The sequence below is a fragment of the Vanellus vanellus genome (genome assembly GCF_965231255.1).
Source record: "Vanellus vanellus genome assembly, chromosome: 1".
Taxonomy (NCBI): Eukaryota; Metazoa; Chordata; class Aves; order Charadriiformes; family Charadriidae; genus Vanellus; species Vanellus vanellus.
The window spans coordinates 149,529,100-149,552,238 of NC_138905.1; the positions used below are offsets into that span (position 1 = coordinate 149,529,100).

Consider the following 23,139-nt stretch of genomic DNA (forward strand, 5'->3'; position numbering starts at 1 on the left):
TCACTTTTGTAGCATAGCACTAAAAATAGCATAATACATCATTCTTAGTACAGGTCTCTATTCTTTTATCCCACTGCTGAAGAAAGAAAGGCACAATGTTATCAACTAACTGTCCTCCTACCTCTTCCAATAAAGCTAGTTTCAGCTACTGGAGTTACTACCAAGGTTAAAATCCCCTTTGTTTTACACCACGTTCATTGCCTAGGGGGACTGTCATTGCCCAAATGGAGCATAATGTTCAAGTCTCATTGAAATATCGTAAGTAATATCAATAATAAGGAAAACAGAATTCATTAACAAATTCACTGCCCATAGCTATGTACTCGTGATATATGGGAGTGGTGTTCAGAGCATCAATTCAACAATACTTTAAGTCAGTGCTCCTTTGACCTATGCTGATGAAGATGGACAGGTTAGACAAGATTATGCCTCCAAGGGTCATAAAAATGTAGAAGTTTCCCAACTGCAAACTGATCTTTCAAAGACAATTACCCTGCACAATTTAACCAGACAGCCATTTATGCCTTCCAGGTTTCATATCATTAATGTTTGTTTCCTCTTGGATTTTTGCTGTTTCTCCTACTCGCTCTTTTTTTTTTTTTTCCTCAGATACACACGTTAAAAAAGCACTCTCACACTTCTTGTCCTATGTGATTTATTCCCAAGAAATTAAATTACATTTTTATAAGCTTGTGTTACCGCAAATGATAGCTGAAGATTTGCTGAAAAAATTAATTCCTGATCTGTTGCCGTGAAGCGTCCTCACTAGCACTGTACTGACTCTGTCTTTCAAAACCAGATGGAAGCAGTCCAACGGTATGATTAACTTCTTAGTCCCTGCAATTTCCTATTGCTATACTTGCCCTAGATTTCAGGATTGACCTCCTGCCTCACTGCAAAATGCACAGTTGCTCAGTTTGATAAATCACATGAATACTTTTTTGATCACAGTTATCTACTATTTACTACATACCCAGTGAGGTTAATCATATGCTGAGGCACTTCATATGCTGCACACATATACACTCTTCTTCCCAATAGCACTTTGCATATTCTTCATGCTGCCACCCAGCAATGGGACCTGCTTTCTCCTTACTAATGTGTGAAAGACCCACAGACCTGCACCTTGTCTCTTTTTCCCTCCACGTTAATTCTATAATTATCCACACACCGTTTCTTAAAAAACCAAGCAAGCCAAAGAAAATACATGAGATATTACTAGTCAGACCTCGAACAGATCATCTACCCTCAGGTATCTTTAGGGAGCTATTGAGAATGTGTGGGGTTGTCCACGGGGAGGTGGGAAATGTTTGGCTGTCATGATAGCAAACGCTATCACTTCCTTGAAGAAAAAACACATCTTAACTTTTCTTTTTCTTTCTCTAAACAGCAAAGGAATTTCAGTATTTAGTATAGTTAGCTGGGCTCAAAATTGCTAAAATTCCCTGGGGCAGCTCTGCTCCACCTTCTCATACATCCAAATTAAATCTCTGGTGCTATGGTAGAACAGCTCTAAACAAATACCAGCAAGAGTCAAGGTATGTGAAAACATCCAGTAACAAACAGATGAGTGCTGCCAATCTTGCTCACAAATTAAATAAACGGAAATGGAGTCCCAGTTTTACGGAGATATCTATTCCTTTTCACTCCAAGCCTTCCACACAGGATCTTCTTTTAAAGTTCCTTTTCACTAATTCACAACAGTATCCAATACTAGAAATACTGTCCTATATACAATACATATCATTGCTCTTCCTCCTTCAAGTTCTAAAACGAGGAGAGCTGAGGCACTTTAGACCATTTCTGCCACAAAACGTAGCAGCAGTCGCCCTTTGCTACCCTGTGCCATGTGGGAGGGCTGCAACTGTGGGACACCAGCATTTCCAAACAGCCAAGCTTTCATGTAAGGCATAAATAATAAATCCATATCCCTTGTTAGAGGTATTCTCTTTTTCCTCTCAAAGTTAACGCAGAAAGTTTAAACAATGTGCTACCACCGTGAGAGCTGTGTGTTTGTTTCTGTGGCAGTGAACACCACGCGTATACACTCTTCTCCGGCCAACCTTCGCCTCCTGTGGAGCCCATGATCTCAGTTCCGTCATTCTCTGCTGGGATCCAGCTCAGCTGTCCTGAGCCAAGGCTTCCCCTCGGCTGTCACTGATTACCCAGACCTGTCACATGAAGCCTTTCCAGCCAGCCAGCCAGCTCAGCCACGCCGCTGATAAGCTGACCATGTAGCTTCTCATGTGGAGAAGGTCTCACGGTGTGAAAAGCGATGTTATCGAAAAACTCCATCCAACACAAACATAACTATGTGAGTGACACAAAGCACATGAGTATTTTTGCTAGCTGTCACTGGATTATTTACTTACTTCAGGGTATCACAAGTTTAACTGCTTTGCTTAATCATAGCTCAAGCAGATACTTGAGAACAAGAAATCTTTGGCTCCGTCCACTGAAAATTTTAAGGCTGCTTGGACAGCTGCCTTCCCTGCTTTAAGCGATCTATTAAAAGTCTAAAAGTCTAAATTGCCCCTTATTGTTGCCTTAATACTTTACAGGCAGTCCCTCCCCAGGACTCCTAACCCAAATGGTGTATCTCAATGTGGCTTTGTCTGGAGGAGAAGAGCCATGCTACAGATCCCACTGGACGAATCCTCAATTCTGTTGTTGCTTACAGTTTCGGGGAATGGACTGGATTGTCCCAGGTCAACCTTTTCTGTTTGATTTTCCTTGCAGCGGAGGGCTAAATGTGTGCACGCACCCATGAGAGGCGGTGCAGCAGCACCTCTGCTTGCAAACGTCCCTCTCCCCACAGATGTGGGGCTTTGCTGCTTTGCACGACCTGCTGCTCACCTCCCCAAACCCTTTACACCACTCCAGAGGACAACAGGGAGTATTTGTTTGCCCTTCAGGATCTTAGGTGCAACTGGCCGGTCCCATTACGGTACACCAGCTCATGCCTGGCCCAGCCTGCATTTCAATGTCCTAACCGTGATCAAGCACGGATGGATGAGTCATGGTTACATGGAAATGCAAAATACTATCCCTTCTGCCTGACAGGAAGGTGGACTGAAGCTCAGACAGGCTGTGGAACTCACCGAACATCACGATCAGGGCTCGTCTGCACTGCCAAATGGATGTTAGCATTGAGACACCTTGTCTATCAACAGCCCAAGGTGGTAAATCAAAAAGGGTTATCATAGCCTGTATTTAATGGCTCAGGGCTGGATGACACGTAGATAAGTACCCAGGTGCCGAGCGTAAGCTGGTGAGTTGGACCCTTTACAGGACTTATCAGCTGGGATAGGCAGGCTCGCCAGCACGGCCATATGGCTGCTGGGCCGAGCGGGTTCAGCTCTCCCTCTGCCCCACATGCCTGTGCCGAGGTTCATACGGGCAGAGCTAGCAGGGTCTACCTGCGTCCTCCAGCTTAAGAACAGATAAAGGAGAACAGACCGCAACTGTGAATTAAGCGTGTCTCCTAAGTCCCACCCAAGCACTGCGGCGAATGAGCTATCTTTCCCTTATTACAACGAGAGAGGAAACTCGGCGGTGGTACGAGGCTTTCCTCTAAGCGTTCAAAACTACTCAGCAGACCCACTTGGCCTACACTGCAGCACAGAGAAATAAAAGCAGCTAAGGGAATAAAAGTGCCCTAGGACCACCGTAAATCTTTACTTCATGGAAAATCTTATCTTGCACATGAATATGAGCTGCGAGTAAATTTAATGTGTGGATTAAGTACTGTGCGGTCTCCCTCATGGTGGGCTTTTCAGCCTAAAAAGAACAAAAGAATAATAATGAGTGTTGTGTTTGGGTATGATTACAAACAGCTGTAATTTACAGCTGGACATTCTCCATTGCAAACGTATCCAGCAAGCAAGTGCTTCTGGGTTAGTGAAACACACTGCAAAAAATTAGCTTTTAACTTCAGCCTTAAGGTCAGAGTTCTGGGGCCATGGGAGTCAATAATAAAATCTATTTAGCTCAGCGGGATTAAGCAGGTTTAAGACCTGGCTTAACCACACTGCTTACTGTTAAATAACAACAGAACACACTGAATATTTTAGTTACAGACATTTTTCTTCATTTGAAAGCTATTCAGGCAGTGGATATGAGTCAGACAATTGAAGATATGCTAGCGCTATACCATTAAGGTATATGAGTTACGTCCTTGCTCTTCTCTGTCCCAGAAACTGAGCAATCTGTATAGTTAGACCACTTTACTGAAGAACACAATAAAATTAAAACCAAGCTGTGCTGTATAAACACCGAGGGCTTTTCACGAGAGAATGAAAAGCTAATGGGGCCAGTGCATCTTTCCTGACAAAATAGTCGGTGCATGTGCAGAGCAACCTGTCTTCTGGAAGCAGAAAAACTGTTTCAGTCAAGCTTCTGGGTCACTAATCTTTGTGTTTGCACATAAATCTGCTGGGGGTTACTGCGTCATTCTGAAAACAAGACTGAGTGCAATACACTAAAGAAATCAATGGCTACAGGTTTAAAAACTCTCCTTCCCCCCCCCCCCCCCCCCCCCCCCCCCGCTTCAGTGTAGCTAACTGATACCTTTTTATCAGAACCTGACAGCAAAAACTACAACAAGAACTGCTGGAGAATATAAAAAAAAAAAACAACAAAAAACAAACAAACAAACAAACAAACCCAAAACCACAAATGGGCAAAATTACTGAGAGCTTTATTTAAGCTGCCATCTCCCTTGGTGCTGGGAAGTGCTGGTGTGTGACCAGGAGCTCTTAGTTGCTACTGGGACACAAGTAATGAGCAGCGATATCACAGGCATCCTCACTTTAGCCAAGACCAGACAGAAACTGCCAAAACCCCATCCAGAGGGAAGGGAGGAGGGTGCCCCGATGGCCGAATGTTTGCAGAGCAGGTGGGAAAGCTAGTCTCCAGGCATGCTTTTAGGGGCAGAGAGGGGAATATCTGAACATAAATACTAAATCAGGGGTGCCGGGCAATGTTTTGGCCCTTTTGCCCTGAGGATGAGGGCAGCCTGCGCCCAGCTGCCTCACCACCCACGATGAGGTAGGGTCCATCTATCCATCACCACCACTTTTCTTTCTAGTGGGGACAGAAAGCGCACTGCGGGGTTTGTGGCTTGTCAACTACCTCCAGGGGCAGTCCTGCAGGAATGCTCCTCATTCAGTCCAGGGGAAGGATGCTGAGAAAAAAAAAACCCACCACATTTTCTTTGGTCACGCTATTGTCCCCACCAAGTGCAAAAGCTGCTTTGCCTCAGGGGCAAGCCTGCACACCTCCAGGGGAAGGGGCATAATGCTGACTCTGACTCCTCTTTCTTTTTGCATTTTTCCCAGTTACAGCAAATACTTGTGTGCCCTAAAACTGCGCCAGCCATTTCACCCGCGTCCCATACCTTTCAAGTCGGGAATTTTTTTCCTTAAGCGGGGGAAAAAAATTTCTAAACAAAACTGTGTTTGTAAACTTGGGGGGGGGGGTGTGGAAGGTCGATAATTTTGGCGGTCTTAGCCTCTGAGCAGAGAGAAATGTTATTCATCCATGCACAACATATAATTCAGCCTAAGTGACAGGCTCTGCTCTGGAGAAATCCTGGCCTGAGCTGGCTTCCAGAGTCAATTACCGCTTATTCCCAGGGAGGCGGGGGGCGGGGGGCCAGACGGAGCAGAGGGGGCTGCCAACAAGGCATGGGGAAATTTACTTTGTGTCAGCCGGCATGACACAGTACCTCATTTGTGGATAAATGTAAATCTGCTAGTTCTTTTTCACAGGCACTAAAATGTACAGTCTCTCCTCCCCCTTGCCTCCCCCCGTTCCCAAAACTGGAAAAGAAATCAGGACCGTCTTAGAAAGCTACCTTATATTTCAATCAATCCTCTTTCATAAAAGTCATTTAAGGTAAATACCTGTGCAGACCTACGGCCCAACTACAACATTTACTATGGCCCAAATCCTGAATTCCTCACTTGGGCAAGTTTCCCACTGAAGTTAATGGAGTTCTGCTTGAAAAAGAGCTAAGTAAAACCTGAACACTGTCTAAGGATTTGGTCCCCTGCTTATCTGCCTGGAGCACCGCTGCAGTTCCAGAAGAAGTGAAAAAATGAATTAAATTCCTCCAAAATACCAATCCCTCAAAACTTAAGGGGTAAAAAAGGGCATTGTTTTTGTGCATAAAATGTACAGAGAATCTCATCAAAAGAAGACTAATTCCCGGGGAAAGGATTCGGAAAAAGTCAAAGGAGAATATCTCGGAATAAATGAAGTACTTATTGCTGAAAAATGAGCTCAGATATATCTCAGCAAACTCTACAGCTCAGAATTTACTGCATCATTCATGCCTTCTCCAGTAAGTTTCTTATCTCTCGTTTGGTATCACAACAAGGGATTCTGCATACTCTGTATGAAATACAACAAGACTGTGATTTTTGCAGTAATAAACTCTACACATGCATGACAAATCCAAGCATGCAAAATGTTTAACATCCCAGTTCACAGATACTTTGGGGACAAAATCCGATTATGAGTTATATGCCACAATAAATAGGGCTCAACGTTTCATAAAGCAATTTATAGTTCATAAAAATGACAAAATGTACCTGTCAGATAGAACGCGGAGAGCAGATCTCTGTGCTGCCTGCTGGAAGAAAGGGCAGAGATGTTTATTTTATATTCTGACTTGAAAATTACGAGCACAATCAACACTTTAAAAAATGCGTTACACACATTTTTGTCACGTGTCCAAAATGTTAAAGTACGAGCAAAGTAGCAGAGAGTCTATAGTCAAATGGACATTCCAGCCTAGTAAACGTAAGAACACTTTGTTAAGTATGCCATAAACCAGAAGATTGTCAAAGCACCGCACGGTATTTGAGGTCTGAACTACTCTATTTAGATGATTTTTTCTGCGGGTCTCTGAAAACTCGGCAGGGCTCGGTTCTCTGCCTTCCCCTCTCCCCGCTTCCGCACTCCCACTCCCTCTCCTTTACCATTAGTCTCCTCCCATTCTTCCACAGAAACAAACATCACATATTTGGTTCCTTTTGCGATGAAGCCCGTAGCTATAATTATAAATTCTGCAAAGCTTGCCAGAGCTGCTGCAGACTTTTCATGAGCGCTGCCATATTAATCTGCTGGCAACTTTTGACTACACAGTGCAGAATTGACCTGTTGCTGGTTTGCTCCTCAGTTTTTGCCTAGTACAACGCTTTGGATGGGGTGGGGAAGCATGGTGCTTGTTCTTGTGTTAACCAGCAGTTCTGGGAATAGAAATCATAGCCTCTCAAGTTTAATAGGACTCCCAAGCCTATCCCTGAGCTAGTTTGCCACTTTATTATTATTATTCTTTCCCCTCCTTCAATCACTTCAAGTAGTGTGATTCATGGCTTCGGCACAGTAACCAGCTGCGAAGCAAAGATGAAATCCATAATGTTTTTTAAATCTACTCTAAAGCCTCCATTCTACTTGGAGTTGTCCTGAGTGTCCCCTCCCAGCTGTACCTGTCCAGGCTGTGCCTCACCTGGCACAGAAGGGACACAAAGCTAAGCAGTATGGAGAGTCCAGGGGCAGGAAGTTAAACACTGGTTTCCTCCTTGCAGTTACTGGTAGATATGTTTTGAAACCATTCTCTCTGGCTCCTTAGGCTGCTGGGGGGCTGCATCCTTACCCCTGAACAAGCCACGCGGCTTGCAGGCATCCTGCTCAGCACCAGAGGGCATAGAATCATAGACTCATGGAATGGATTAAATTGGAAGGGACCTTAAAGATCATCTAGTTCCAACAGCCCTGCCATGGGCAGGGACAGGGACACCTTCCACTAGACCAGGTTGCTCAAAGCCCCATCCAACCTGGCTCGGCATGGAGGTAGCCTTTCTGGCTAGTCAAATTGCTGCTGACAGGCTGCAAAGCAAAACTTGATAAAACCTGACTTGCGGTTGCAGTTACAGAGTGTTTCACAGAAAGGTGTGAAAAGAACCCCCGGGTGGATCCCTGCAGATCTGACAGGAGTGCAGAAATGCTTTGGGAAGGGTTTTGACTTGATTTTGGAAGCAGGATTTCTGCTCAGGGAACTTTCTTGGATAATTTGGGCCTCCTGGGTTCCCTGGGGAGAAGCAGTTTGCTGTGTATCACATAGCAAATTGTCAGGAGACAAGGGCTATGCTGCATCCCCTGTGGCTGGCATGGCTCGCAGGAGAGGTTTTTCCTTCGCATTGATGCTCTGCAGTGGGAGTAGGAACGTGCCCATGGCATGAACGTGCTGGTTTTAGTGTTAGGAAAACAATATGGGGAGCCTGGTATTTTTCACTGTCTCCAGTAGGTCATCCTATTTGCATACACTTTGGATACAATCCTGTCCATGCCGTCCAGGCCACTGGGTACAAGGGCAGGCCTAAATGGGAGCAGCCACTCTCCAGTTCAGCGGGCTGGCACCACCTTTATTCCCTCCTTTGCAAGGGCCTCCTTGCGACATTTTCATCCTGCTTCTTGTACACAAACACAGGAGAGACCCAAAATGGAGGTCTTATGGCTTATATCTCATTTTTAATGCCCTGGGCCAACGCAAGGTCATCTCCTCCCATGTCTAATCACCATCACTAGCAGGAAGCTACGTCCATCTTGAGTTTCGAGCTGCCCAGCTTCGATGCTGACCCCTGCGCTGTGTTATGCCTTTGCCTACAAAACTCAGGAGCTTCCTCTCACTATCAGAGCCCTTTTCCAAGGCCATGTTGTGTAGACACCATTCAGGTCACCTCTCCTTCTTCTTTCCTGCCAGCAGTCAGGGCTAGGCTTTCCCTCACAACCAGCCACTACGTGGCAGGGCCGATTAAGCCACTTTTAATGTTTCCCACTCTTGGCTCAGGTCACCACTGGTGCACATGTGGCTTCGCGATGCAACAGGTTGAGAGACTGATCCAGCTGCAAAATAACACTTTTTTTCCGTCTTTTCTTTTTCTCTCTCCCTCCCCCCCCCCCCAGGTTATTTGCAAACTGGATCTCTTCTCTGAGCTGCTTCCCCAGGGAGAGGGTGTCACATTGCAGGGTGTGGTGTGAGAACAGGAAGGGGACTGTGGGGACATCGTGCAGCTGAGTCCCTTGCTGCTGAGATGTCTGGCAGTGGGGTTGCTTTCACCTGACATGGTTCTCACTCCCTTCTGGGGAGCTGCAGAGCACTCCTGGAGCAAGGTACCTGGTGGCTTCAATAGCCAGAGGGCACTGAAGGACACAGGCCTCATGTTCCTTACAGAGACCTCAAGTGGTGACACTAAAAGCCCCTAACATGAGGATGTGGGGTGCATATCACTCTTGTATTTCCCTAAAATCCCTAATTTTGAGAGAGGGAGAAAAGCTGGATACTGTGTCTTCCAGTATCAATGAAAGCTGCCCTCAGGAGGGAAGAGGAGAAGACTCATCCGTGCTAACCCAGCCAGGCCATGCAGTGTGGGACTATGGCCTTAAGTATTGATCTTCAGTTTCCATCTTGGTACATCCAGCTGTTGACAGCTTTGAAAAGGTGATCCACTCTGGGCAAGAAAGTGGGTTCAAATGACAGGCAGGCAGCAGAAAGAAACGTGCAAGTGCTTTTCACTGAGATCGTTCTACTTTTTCAATTAGCTTCTCATTTTAAGTCCTTTAATGAACGTCCTTCTTCACCAGGATGCGATGCAGATTGCATGGGGCACCTGACTCTTTGCTTGGTGGTCACATATTCTATAAATGAGACTATTGATTTCTTTCTTACTTGGTTTGAAAATACAACCCTGTTTGATTGCATATTTGTGCGACCCCCTGAGTTGGTAATGGCCCAATTTCTAAATGATGGGGGAATAAGATCCAGTCGCAAGTTTACTCTTCCTCCCTGGAGAAACAGATCTATTGCCTGCAATGAAAGGCAGTTAGCAACTATCCGCAATTTTAATTCTTGCCTATATTGCTCCCCTCTCCTGGAGAAAGTGAGCTGTTGTAATTAAAAGTAGTTAGCAGTTCCCTAGCAAGTATAAATACTTGCAGCCACTAATTACAGTCTGCTCTCTTGTTCCCCTGCTAGAGGATTGGGCTGCTCAACTTAGGGGGAAATATCTGCCCTTGCTTCTTGCTAACAGTTTTTTTTGTGACCTCATTCAAACTCATTCATGAATCCCCATAGAGGGTCATGACCCATAGTTTGAGAAACTCCGGGCTAGAGAAACAGCTTTCTGTGATTTATTATGTTTCTAATATGCTGGTATTATCTATGTAACAATGTAAGCAAAAGGGTGGTAGTTAGTATCATATACTGCCTGCATGACTATTTTTTTTAATAGCTTGATTTTGAATGTGCTATTTAATTTGCATTTTATTTTACATCGTTAGCAACTTTACTAAGGCCAACTCATCATCCATCAAGAAAGATGAGAATATGCTCTACAGTCTTTATTATTCCTGGAAGTAAGTGACTATGCTGGTTATAGAAATTAGGGATAAGAAATAATTTTGAAGTTTGATGTTGCTGACAGAATTTAAAGATCTGCAAGACTCACCACTAAAATGTGCTTTATGGGAAGCTTAATATTCTCTTGATAGGTGATTGAGTTATACTTCAATGTGTTCACCAGTAATTAGTACAATCCTGAATTTTCAGTTCTTAGAATCAGTGGCGTTACTGATGGAGGAAGGTTCTCCTCAATATGAACGCGGATATTGGAGGTCAACCCACAACATAATAACTTTAATGCTGAGTAGGAAGCAGGAAAAGGGGAAAAAAAATCACTTAGGTGACTCAGGTACCTGGGCTTGAGAAACCAGCCACAGTAAATGAGATGAATTACTCCTTTTCACTACATCAAGAGTTGTAAATTACAGGATACTGGCTGGTAGACTTCTTTGCCCCCCACCTGAGTTGGTTACAGATACATTTAGGCCAGAGTTTCATTGATCTGCATATAGTTCATTAATCATTCATGAAATATTCTAGCTGTACCCCAAGACTACCGGGACAAAACAAGTTTTCAGCCAGCAGTTATCATGTTCAGGTTCTCAATCTCCAGAGACTGCATCTCCTTTCTCTATCCTTTATTGCAATGAGCCAGAGCTTGGGAACATAATCAGCAGATATTCAGGTTTCAGTGTGTGTTAAATGAGCTACCAAAATTACTTAAAGTGTCACAAGTTGCAATCTGTTGTTGAAGGGAAATCAAAGAGGAAATTAAATACATTCATTGTAATTGGGACTGAGCAGGGAGCAGAATGGGTTGAATACAGCTATTGAGCTGGAGATAGAGGTTTTAAGAGTGGTCCCCAGAAATCCCTCTTTTTTTTTTTTTTTTTTTCCTTTTCTTAATCTGGTTTGAACAGAATTGCTTCATGAACTGCTGGGCTTGCAGGCATTTTTGGATAAGAAGCAGATGAGAACTACTGCAGAATGTTCTGCTGGGCTTGGAAGAGTGTCTTGGAGGCAGAGGCTGCAGGCTGACTGTAGATACATTTTCCTATACCTCACCCACACCACACGTCGGCAAATAAAAGCCAATAAATTGACCACTGGCAGATTCAGACATTTTGTTTTCCACTTTTTCTGTCCTGTGGATTAATCGCTGTTATCGTGAGAGAGCTCAGTTACAGCAATTAGATGGAGTTACACCAGTTATACCAGAGACTTCACTGAGATGGCGCAAGTGTACATAAGGTGAGAATTTGAACCATTTCTTCGGTGACAGAGTAACAATGCATCCTACCTGTGCATGAGTAAATTGCATTGCTTCTGGAGCATCTTGTTTGTCTTCCTCAGGTGGTAGGTGTTGCCCTGGACCTGTGCAGCGAACCATTTATGCTTTAAGTTAGCACCTCCCATATTAGCAACCACTCAGACTGCTGGATGTCACCCCGTATTGGACTGCAGTTAGTGAGCTGTAGGTGCACTTTTTCCAAGCCAGGGTTAAGGAAAGATGTCATTAGTCTATACTGCCATTTGGGAACTGGACCAGAACAAATAATTCTATACCTGTCTTCTTTCATGCTTCACTCTTCATATGCCTTCCATGTTGATTCTCTTTTAATTTCCTAAGGTTTTGTATGGTTTTAGTTTAAACACAGTGAAGCCAGGAAGAAAACTTTGTGAAGGGCACAACTTTGTGAAGGGCACAACCTGACTGCATGCCATATCTTGGGCCACAGGACTCTCCACAGCTTTTTTTCTGCTTCAGATCTGGGAGCTGTTGTGGACCTAGAGCAAAACTTCTGGATAATCCTCTTTTGGTGAACCCACCTCAATCCAACCACAGGCATGGTTTTTCACCTTCTGTGTTAAGCTGAGAGTTTAGTCCAACTCACTTTATAGGCACCTTTGTGCGCTGGAAGTTATACCTTTGCTCGTGAGACGGAGATGCCTTCCAGCCTCACAGCTCCGCTCCCTGCGCAGACATTTACAGCCTGTGATCAAGCCGGCCACCAGTCCTGCTTCAGACAAGCTCAGTTCATTGCACGGATGTCTGTCACTCCAAGGCATGTTTTCCGAACACATAAGGCATCCTTCTCCCCTGTCTTGAAACCCTCTTCAGTTCTCCTTGTTCTTGAAAAGTGCAGAGCTGCATAGTGTTGCAATGATGCTCTCATCAGGGCTCAAAACAGAGGTAATGAAACCTTCCTGCACCGACAGACTTGCCCTGTTTAAATGCCCGTGAGAACAAGAAGTTGCCCGAGGAGCTCAGGTCAGGCAATTTATCGTAAGTGATTCCTAATGTGCCTTCTCTCACTGCATTATTCTGTACTCCTCACTGTTCCTAGGGGCTTTGTTGGAGGATTGCTTTCCAGTGTGGATTTCTGAGGGATTTAAAATCACTTGTAAACTGCAGCTTGAGTGTTTCTCTGTAAATTTGCAATATAAATGTGTGAATGTGATTTTCACTGTCTGGTTGATATTTATTTAAGATTTACAGGCTGTGAGACTTAAAAAGGTCTCCCTTCCTTCCCCTTTTGGAGTTGGTTATCATCAGAGCCACATCTTTTAAGAAACTATAGAACTCTTTCTGGATGTCATGATTTCTCCAGGCCTTTCAACACCTCGGTATTCATTTTTCACCCTGGAGTTTTTTTATTATATTTCTGGCGTACATTGTTCTTTCTCCTCTGCTTTGCCCAATAATCCTTATTAATCTTCAGGGGCAGCACAGCCTAGTGACTTGAACATGGCACCTGGGAGTGAAAGACCCAAGCGCTAATCCTGGCTTTGCAGCTGACTTGCCATTGGCTTCAAACAAGCCACATCTCAGTCTCGGTCTCCCTGTCAGTTCTACAGAGATAATAATTCTTGCTTAGCTCTACCTAAATACCTCTCAGGGGCATTGTATTAAGTAGTTAATACTTGTTAAGTGATTTGGATCTCCAAATTACTGTATAATCAGCACAGGTATTAACCATACAGAGAATTTTATATATCCGTAAATGTTGAGTCTTCTGTCCTGCATCTGCTCAGATTTCTCCTGCAGTCTGGCCCCAACAACAACACAGGGTTTCAAAGCAGATGAGCTTAATCTTTTTCAGTGGAGACGAGCAGAAGGAAAGTCCTTCATGCTTTACATTAATAAAATGGTTAATTTCCAATAACACTGGAGGAAGGTCTCAGTCATTGCAAGCGAAGCAGCGGTCACCTTGGGAAACTTCCTCTGTCTCCACCAAAGTAGTCTCCTTTTCCAGGAAAAGGTAACTTGGGTGAAGTGCTGCTTACACTTAAGAAATTGCAGGTAAAAATTGTCAGTGTTGTGCCATAGGCTTTACAAGATTTACTGGGAAGTCTGAAAGCTCAGAAATTAAAGTAGAATTTTTCCAAAAGCCCATATATGTGAAAATAGGGGAAATACAAGCCTAAATTCCCCAAATAGTGGTAACTCTGCACAGGAAGGTGCTACGTCAATTGACTATGATGCATTTGCTACAACCCAAGTATCTACTTGGATTGTGCTAGGAAATAAAAAAGAAGACAGGGGATAACATCCTAGGTTGATTGAAATCAGTGGCTAGAGTCCTGCTGACTACAGAGGAGAGAGATTTCATCCTAGGTGCAGGAGAAATTTTAGCAATGGTTCCCCGGTCCCTTTTTCTTAAATGCTAGTTTTGATGGATTGACTGCTGGCTGTTTTTCCTTATTCCTTATCGTGTTCTAATATAGCTGCTACTCCCTTTATAATGTCCTTTTTCCCCCAATTTCTTTTCTTCATTAATTTCTTTTTTTATTCCCTTAATCCCTTTCCCTTTTCATGTTCCTTTTGTTTTCTGACATGCTCTCAGCTGCCGCTTTCTCTGTTTCTGCTGCCATCCATCTTGGTGCGCCACATCTCCTTCCCACAGCTCCTCACGCTGACACCACCTCAGCCCGAGCTGAATGGCCAAGGGGACCGCAGTGAGCTTGACCTTCTGCCTTGCAGAGAGCAACAGGCAGCTCCTAGAGAGGCTGAGAGTCTGTGCTGTGTGCGTGCACACATGTGTGAGAGAGATGCAAGCGGGGTATGTTCTCCTCTTACAGCTTTTAATAGCTGCAGTATTACAAACGACACTAATTTGTGCTCTAAATTATTTGTGACTGCTGGTTATTTAACCGTTCTCTTACAGGCACGCTGGAATGAATTTGCCTGAAGGCAAGCAGACGCTTTGCAGCCACGCTTGAGCAGGGCGAAGGCTCAGGCATGGTGGCTGGCTTCAGCGAGGGCTCTCTGCGGCGGGAGGAGCGACGCGTGGGCTGAAGGGCGCACAAGAGAGGGACAAGGGAAAGCCCCCTGGAGGGACCTAATCCATCTTTACAGCCCAAATCAGCCGCCACTGCTGAATTGATTGCATTGGGATATGTTCCCACACCAGTCAAAACAGATGTTCATACAGTAATTCCCATTCACGAGGGGAAAAAAAACCTAACCAAAAATTTCAAGAAGATGGGATTAAAGAAGTAACAGTAGATACAGAGAGAAACTGTTGGACTTGGGAAAAGGTGATACCAGTGGAAAAGGGCAAGTTTGGGAGATTCGCTAGAGCTAAAACTTAGCTTAGTCATAGCATCCACATGAAGAGACAAGGAAGATGCCCTTGTCTTTTAAGTTTATTTTCCAGTCTATTTTTAGAGTTTTGCCATTGAGGATCAGGGAGATCAGAGTACCGGGTTTGAATATCCCCAAATTTTGCACACGTCCAAGAGCCAAACTGATCTCTAACCTTTTTCACTGTCATTCATGGTGGTGGCATTCAAATTTAGAGCTTGATCCTGCCTGCCAGTGCATGACAGACATTGAATCTGATTTTGTAAGATAGGCAGTGATGTGAGCCAGGTTTGGCAGGACAAGACTGAGCTCTTATTTTGTTTCATCTGACAGTTTCAGTGAGGCAATCTTGGTCTTCTTGTCATGCCTTGTGAAAGTGCAAATTTAGATGTCACAGAGATTTTAAAATCAGAGCTGGCAAACCACAAAAAAAAAGCTTGGCTCAGCTGGCTTAAGTCTTACTCTGGATTTTAGTTAAGTTGGATACTGAAAGGATTGCTTCTCTAATACACAGGAAATAATGGACTTAGCTGAGTTCAGTAAGGCTGTTACTGTGGCTACTCCTCCAGTCTGAAAACGCGCTCATGTTATAGTGACAGAGGGCTGCGCAGAGCATTTGGATTAAGTACGAAACCACCTAAGGTTCCAGCCATTCCTTAACCCAAAAGTTAATTTTCCCACATTTGCTTATCTCTGCTTTGTGCAGTTTTGGTTGCAGACTCACACCTGGCCAGACTTCATGAAATAAGTTTCCTGTGCTCGGTGGAGTGAGAGACTTCTCATCAGAAAGATTTTTTCCTCCCCCGAGTTTATCAGGGCACTTTTTGAGAGAGAAATTAATTTGCAGCAATGATGCAGGCTCTGTGTTTTTTTGTTTTTGTTTTTTTTTTTTTTCCTGGGCTGAGCACTCTCATCTCCTTTTCCACTCATTTTCCCTTCTGATCAAGCATCATGTATTGCAGTGATGAAGAGGTGAGCACAACACTAAAATGACTTAATGTGGTTAAAATATTCGGACATGGCGTATGTGAACGCAATTAGCACTGCCTAAAAATAGTTCTAATGATGAACAGGGCTATGCAGTGGCATGTTGTAATTTGCCCAATATAACTCTTCTCTCTAGATGTACCTGACTGCGCTCTGCTCGGCTGATCTTCGACTTCAGAAAGCGCTGTCCTAACAGGGGAGGTCTTATGGAAAAAAAGCTTGTAGCCACTTTGCCCCTTTTTCAATTTGTTTCAAAATTCATTACAGAATGCTTCAAATTAGCTGGAATATTACATTTCATATGCAGAAGTACTGCTTATATAAACTCTATTAAAATTATTCCTTCTGAAAGAGGGTGTACGAATCACCATTCATTTCAGGATAATTTTTATCTCTTTGTTGGTTTTCTGTCTATACCCAGAAATGAGAGAGAAAAGTCCTACAGTTTGTTAAAAAGATTGTCTTTAAATACATTCTATCTCTCTTGTTTCTGGCTACTGTTAAAGAAATGAAGTATGATTTTATGACTTAAAAAAAAGAAATCATTTCCTAATGCTATTTATGTAGGGACACGGCCACACCAATTTGCATTGGCCACATAGATGGACTTTCATCCTGTTGCAGTGACAAGATGGATCTGGCTGGCCCTAAATTCCTGTGCTGCAGACAATCCTGCCAGAAAGATGCATTTCCAGCGCTAAGCCCTGTCATCCCTCAGCACATATGTGACAAGGAGGAAACATAAGCACGTATGTCCCCACCGGAGCTGTGGGTGCACCATGAATTAGCTTCAAGCTTCCTGGCTCAGCAACAGCCAGGGTGATACTGGAGCATCAATGGGTCTCCTGGGGCCAGCAGCTCCCCCTGGCTGTCCCCAGGCTGCTGTGGGCAGGGGACAGCCCCCGGACCCCCAGGAGGCTGCCGGGCTGGGTGGGCCACTGTCACCCTGTGGGGCTCTGGGTGGTGAGCCAGACCAGGCTGCCGAGACTTTTATTTTACAGTGCTGAATCTGTTTGTGGTGAACTTTCTCAGGGCTGCTCTTCGCCTGAGGTCTCCTGTGAAGGGACATGGCTTTCTGTTTGTCTTGGCTTGCCTGCAGTGGGGCCGGTTTCCCTCACACTGCTCAGAGCCTGCACGGCCAGCCTGTCCCCATGCCTTCTTAAGGAGGGCAGCCACTTGCAGGGAAACGCTTCCTTCTCTCTTCCTCTGGTGCACGGCACGTAAGCACAATTAACGAACCCGAGAGGATTTTTCGGTGCCTCTCTGTGCACTGTACGTGGAGGGTGTCTTCAGCCCCCGCATTTACCTGCTGCGGCAGGGGGATAGTCATATGGTTATTTAAAATAAAAAATAAAATAAAAAAAGTACTAAAGTTGGGTCTTTCCTTTCGAGATACAGCAGGGGCTGGAGTGCGGAGCCATGTCCCTGGGAGTGTGTTCTGATTGCTTCTTCAACTTCTGTTTATACAATTTTACAAAATTTTGGCAGGAATCAAGAGCACATACCAGGGTGTTGGCTTTTATGAATCCCATGGGATGTGAAAGTCAAGCTGACTGGATGAACTTTGGTTACATATTCCAGACAAGCACAATGACTCTATTTATTCAGACTTGGCAGCCAGAATGCAGATTGACTCTGTGGGTAATAAATTTTCACAGCCACAAAACTTCAGCGGCAACCAACCTGATCCCGCGCAGAAAAAATGCATACAAGGAAGCAGACTTGGGTTGCAAAAATATGTTAGATTATTATTCCATGTATGCGTACCAGTCAGTTAATTTATTTGGCTATTGATTGACATGAATTGCACAAATGATGCCAGGGATCTTTTTCCCCTTAAAGGAACTACTTTCTATTAGAGAATTTTCATATTGTAAAGGGACAAGTGGGGGGGGGGGGGAGGGGGACGGGGAGAGAATTGTTCGTATTACAACTGACAATCTCCTTTTAATATTTCACCCAAGACTGATTTAAGTTATCCAGTGACCTCTACGGAGAAGAGCAGGGTATTATAATGGGGACCGTTTCATGTGCTATGCCACACTTCAAGGAACCAAAAGGCAATAACCACTACAATTCAGTACTCTGAACAATCTTAAGTACAATTTTGACATCTTCATGCTACAAAGCTTCAGATGCTTTCTGGGAGAGATGATGATGAAATTATTACTCTATGTGTTATAAATCAAAATGAATTGGCTCTTTAACTTGCAGATTTATGTTAACTACCTTGGTATCTGTTAATTGCATGCTCTTCAGATATTGATTGGGGATTAAAAAGTATATTTTCTTCAATCTGTGTGATGTAAAATATGCCAACAGGAAATTTTCCCTTTGCATATTAGATCCTATGATCACTGCCTGTAAAATTAAAATGATCAGTTTAAATGGATAAACTATGCTCATTAAAGAGGAAAAATACATTTATGTAATTAAAATTAAGAGACTAATAAGTGTGGATAATGTAATTACTGTGGGCGCGCACACACTCGGCTCGAACCCAGCCTCTTTTGCCTCTCCTGGGTCGGTGAATCTCACTCCCTTAATTGCTGACGCAGAGGGAAGGGTTGGGAATGCCTTGCCCGCTGTGGGTCCTGAAGCTCTTAATCATGCCTCTGTCTTGCATTTGGCCTCCCTCATCCATGGGTCACATTCCCTGGGTCAGTCGCAGCCCTCCAAATGCCAGCCCCGGGAGTGCAGGAGCACCTGTCCCCCTTTGCACCGCTTCAGAAGCTCTCCGTTCGCTGCTCGGCGATTTCAGATACAAACACAAAATCTCCCCCGAAGTTTTCAAAGCCTTTCCCCTAAAGTTCCTCCCTGTTCAGAATTTAGCAAAATGAAAAGCTTCCCGGTTCTTGTACCACTCACCCTCAGTTCTTTGAGAAATTGGACAAAAATGAGTCTGATTGCTCAAAGGTTAATTTATTACATAAGGAGTATCTGGGAATCACTCATGTACTGTTCCTATGCCTTCATCTTTGATTTCTTTCTTTCCTGTTCCTGAGCTCAGGAGGAGATCTGAGATTAAAGAGCCTCAGAATTAGGAAGTAAAAGGAAATGGGTTCTCCCACTGACATTTAGACACAGATCCATGTTGTAATCTGTGCATTTATTGGCAGAGAGGGTCTGTATTATTCTTTTTTTGGGCCTATTTCCTGCTAGGTGGATGGAAACGTAGTGTTTTGTTTATCCAGCAGGCACAGTTATTTAGGATTGTTCATTAAGCAAACCTGCAGGTCTCAGCTGAGGTTCTGCAAAGCATTTCATGTAGCAGGAGCCAGCCCTTGTCTCCAGGAGATTTTTATCTGTACAGTCAAGTTAGAAAAAAATGTGACAAGGAAAGGGGACCAAGTCACAAAGTAATTGCCGAAGGCTGCTCACGCCAGAGCCTGTGACGATTAGAAGTGAGTAGTGGGATCTCAGCTCTGCTCTTTCCTGCATGGGTGGCAAACTCAGTCTTGGCTCTGCAGAACTTGTTCGAGCACCGAGGCGAAAGACCCAGGCTACATCTGCTGTACCTTAAAGCTCCAGTTACTGAGCGAAGACCTTGCGTAGCACACATAATACTGAGCAATCCAAGCGCATGAAAGATATTAATAGTCCTAAGTGGTAGCGCTAAACCGAAGGTACCATGTGTGCATGCCGGAACCGCAGTACTTTTCCACTATCCCTTCTCCTCCTAAATCTACTAATGTTCTTTCACTTCCCGCACAATATACACTTTCACATGTCTTTTTCTGCTTGTTATGAAGCAAAACAGTTTCAGCGCTCGGGCTTTACCAGCCTCTTCCATACTGATATCCATTACGCAGGATCACACCTCCCTTCCTACCCAAAGGACAAGCCATCTCTCCAGATTGCTGGCTCTCCCCTCCTCTACCACCCAGCCCCTCGCTGCAAAACCACGGCATCTTGGTGTGCTGTTGTTATTCTTCAGACATCCCTTCTGTCCCTCACTTTACTTTGCCCTATGCTGTCTATGCACTGTAATTTAAACTATCTAGACAAGCAGGAAGAGTAATTAAATGTGAAGTGTTTCAGGATGAAATACATTAGACAAAAAGAAAACGTATAAATATGTAAATAATCGAATCTATGTGCTGAATCTTCTTAACACCAAGAAGCTTTCCTCAAAATAGATGAAATAATTGTTTAGTATAAATATTAAAAGGTTTTGATTTACCTGTTGTTTGGAATATATTGTAAAATAGAGACTTCTACTGACAAGAGTTAAAGAAAACCCTGGAAGAGCTTCATGTCTACATACCTAGAATTATTTGTCTCAGATCCTGAATTTCAGAAGTCTAGATAGCTCCAGTTACCCTTGACTGAAATAATCACATTTGAAACCCATGTTATATCCAGGTCTGGATCCATTGGTGAGATGCAACCAGGGGCAGTACTGCCCTCATATGCCCCAGTGAAGGCACAGGACATGTATTTTAGTGCAATAAGGAAGGGAAGCGGCTTTTGCCCTCTCATCCCCAACCAAATCACCCATGCCAGTATACTGAGAAGGAGAGAGCGTGGCATAGCTCCGCTTGGCCACGAGGCACTCAGCCGGCCATAGGAAAGTCAAGATCCAGCCCTATAGTAGTGGGTACTTAACTATTTAGACAAAACACAGCAAAGTTTTAAGGAAAAATTGGGAGACACCTTCCCCCAGCCAACAAAACCCAGCTCTCCTGACACACGGGAAACTTTGGCTGATGTACCTGCTCCCGATCAGGAAGTTTGGGGTCGCTAAAACCCAGGCAAGTGCCCTAATTGCTGTGCTATGGAGGGAACCAAACGCACAGCCAAGGCTTTCTCTCAGCTGTCCTTAGCTTTCTTAGCACGCATGGGCCACGCAGAGACAGGACCGAAAATACTCAGAGGAGAGGCGAGGGCTGGGGGGATGCCAGCGAGGCTCTAGGCAGGTAAGACCTAAGCAGCCCAGCGGCTAATCCCTGGGGCCAGCTCATGATTGCAAGGCTTGACCCAAACCCGTAATCCAGAATTCCTGTTTCTCCCCTCCTTGGCCTCACTTTAAAACAAAACAAAATCAAATCAGAAGCAGACTGATACAAAAACCTTCTGGGTCGCATCGAGGTAATAAATCAAGAGCGCTGCAGACCGTTCCCCACCAATCCAGCAGTTAGCACACGCGGGCTGGCTCTGAGCAGCAACATCTGTTACTCCAGTTACAGTACTGCCATGTATTTTGATAACCTTTATGTATGTTTTGAAAAAGCATTAGCAAAATATTTGCAGTAGTTCAATCTTGACATGAAACATGCTACAAGTGACATGTTAGTTGTCTGGTTCTTACCTGGTCATTCTCCTCTTCATCGCTGCTTAACTTGAGGTCATCTTCTAGCATTCTGGAAAGCAAGCAGTAGAATAAATTAGAATTTACCAAAATGCTTTCGATCTGATGTTTTCTCTGAGCTACTGTAAACATTTAATAATTTAAATAGAAAGGAAATATATTTTATCCCAGTAGATGTGACATTTTATAATTTTTCCTTATCCAGTTGCTATCAACTAACTTCTTAATTCATTTCCTACTATTATTGCCTAAGGGAAAATGTTTACCAGAGTAATAATGGATTTTGCAAGGATTCTTGTTATTACAATCACTGACAAACAATTTTTATATGCTAAAAATAATATTTTTGATGCTGACAGGTCAGTAGTCTCTCTGAAAGGAAAATTTTGCTCCATTTGGCTTTGAGCTTACAAAACAGAAGTAGATATTTACACTGGCAGTACTGCAGCACAAAATAAGTTTCAGTGATGTTTCCCAAAGGCCATTTTTACTTTATTGTGTGTTTGATGTAAAATTGACATTGACTGAAACAATTAAAACGAAAATATATTGTCTCAGTGCACAAGAGTCCCCACAAGGATTTCACTGTCATATAAACATAGAAAATAATGCATCTTTTCTAATGGGGATTTCATGCTCCTTTCCCATATCCTTTCCTCAACTTGATTCAACTGGCTCACGAAGAAGAGTTTGTTCTTACCACCGCGCGTCTTTTTTTTACAAGCCGGGGTTAAGTAACCAGCACTTAAAGGAGCTGAAGGGATGCAAAGATTTCCCCCGGTGCTTGAAAGGTCTTGAAGAATGGGACCTATTTTTAAAAAAAACACCTCCGTAATAATAATAATAATTCAGAAAGTTGCTAATTTTTCTTGCATTCTGGGAAAAGAGAATCTGTAATTTCGTCTCAACTCCAGAAGAAAGCTTGGTGAGCAGTTCTAACACATCCTGTGATGTGGGTGGTCCCTGGAGTGTAAATATATCAAGAAGACATATGTAGTAATTTCAAACCACCTCCTTGTACTTGTGCCTAGATCTTCCAAGAGCGTGCCTGAAAAGCGTGATTCTTACACGGGCGACATGGTGTGCCGTGTCTTAAAAGAGCACCGAGCCTAACCACCCTCTCCTCAGCTCCTCGCTATATGTACAGTCTCTGCCTGTTGCTGCCGTCACAGCTGCTTCCCTATTTCCTTGCGGCACCTTTTGGGGAACGTAGGTGTATAAGAACAGGATTGGGGGTCAGAGCAGAAACTCCCACTAGTTCATCTCTTGAAGACTCTTGTCCTGCTTTTTTCCCATGTTTCCTCCTACTTGTGCCAAGATTTTTCCCCTGTAAACCTGACATATCAAATTCAGCAAAACCTCATGGCAATGCAGACACCTCAAATATATATAGGACACCCATTGAGTTAGAGGGACTTGACAATCTCACAGCAAGACTTGCCCATGTTTTATCCGGAAATATGTCCACAGGCAGGAAAAAGCTCACTCTGCCATCTCCTGAGTCAGCAACTACTCTGGTGGCCATGTCCACGCAGCCACTGGCCCAGCTAACAAGCCCTGTTGACAAGTGGGCAAATGACATGGGAAATAGCTCCTACAAGTTAAACTATGTCAGAGGGGCAAAGCTTCCTGTAAACATTGCAAGATCCACATTGGCTTTGGATTCCACCACTTACAGGGATCCAAACAATCTTATAATTGCTCATTTTGTTTTTAGTTAGACCTGTTTAGGGCATCCCTGAGAAAATAGTGCTTGAAAACAGAAAGCTCAGATCTGGGATTGGGCGCTATGTAATTAAATGTGACGAAATCTGCACTGATAGTGATTTACCAGAGAGATGTGCT

The 23,139-nt window shown here is 43.9% G+C and overlaps 1 protein-coding gene across 1 annotated transcript in view; it reads right to left on the reverse strand.

The window, feature by feature from the left end:
- The window catches only part of AFF3 (ALF transcription elongation factor 3), a gene marked incomplete at both ends in the record, with an annotated part of 333,261 nt that overhangs the window by 72,971 nt on the left and 237,151 nt on the right, over positions 1-23,139 (reverse strand). The window contains 2 exons of the mRNA XM_082488937.1: positions 6,597-6,637; positions 21,295-21,346. Coding sequence (XP_082345063.1) covers positions 6,597-6,637; positions 21,295-21,346 — 93 coding nt within the window. The remainder of the gene's footprint in view (positions 1-6,596; positions 6,638-21,294; positions 21,347-23,139) is intronic.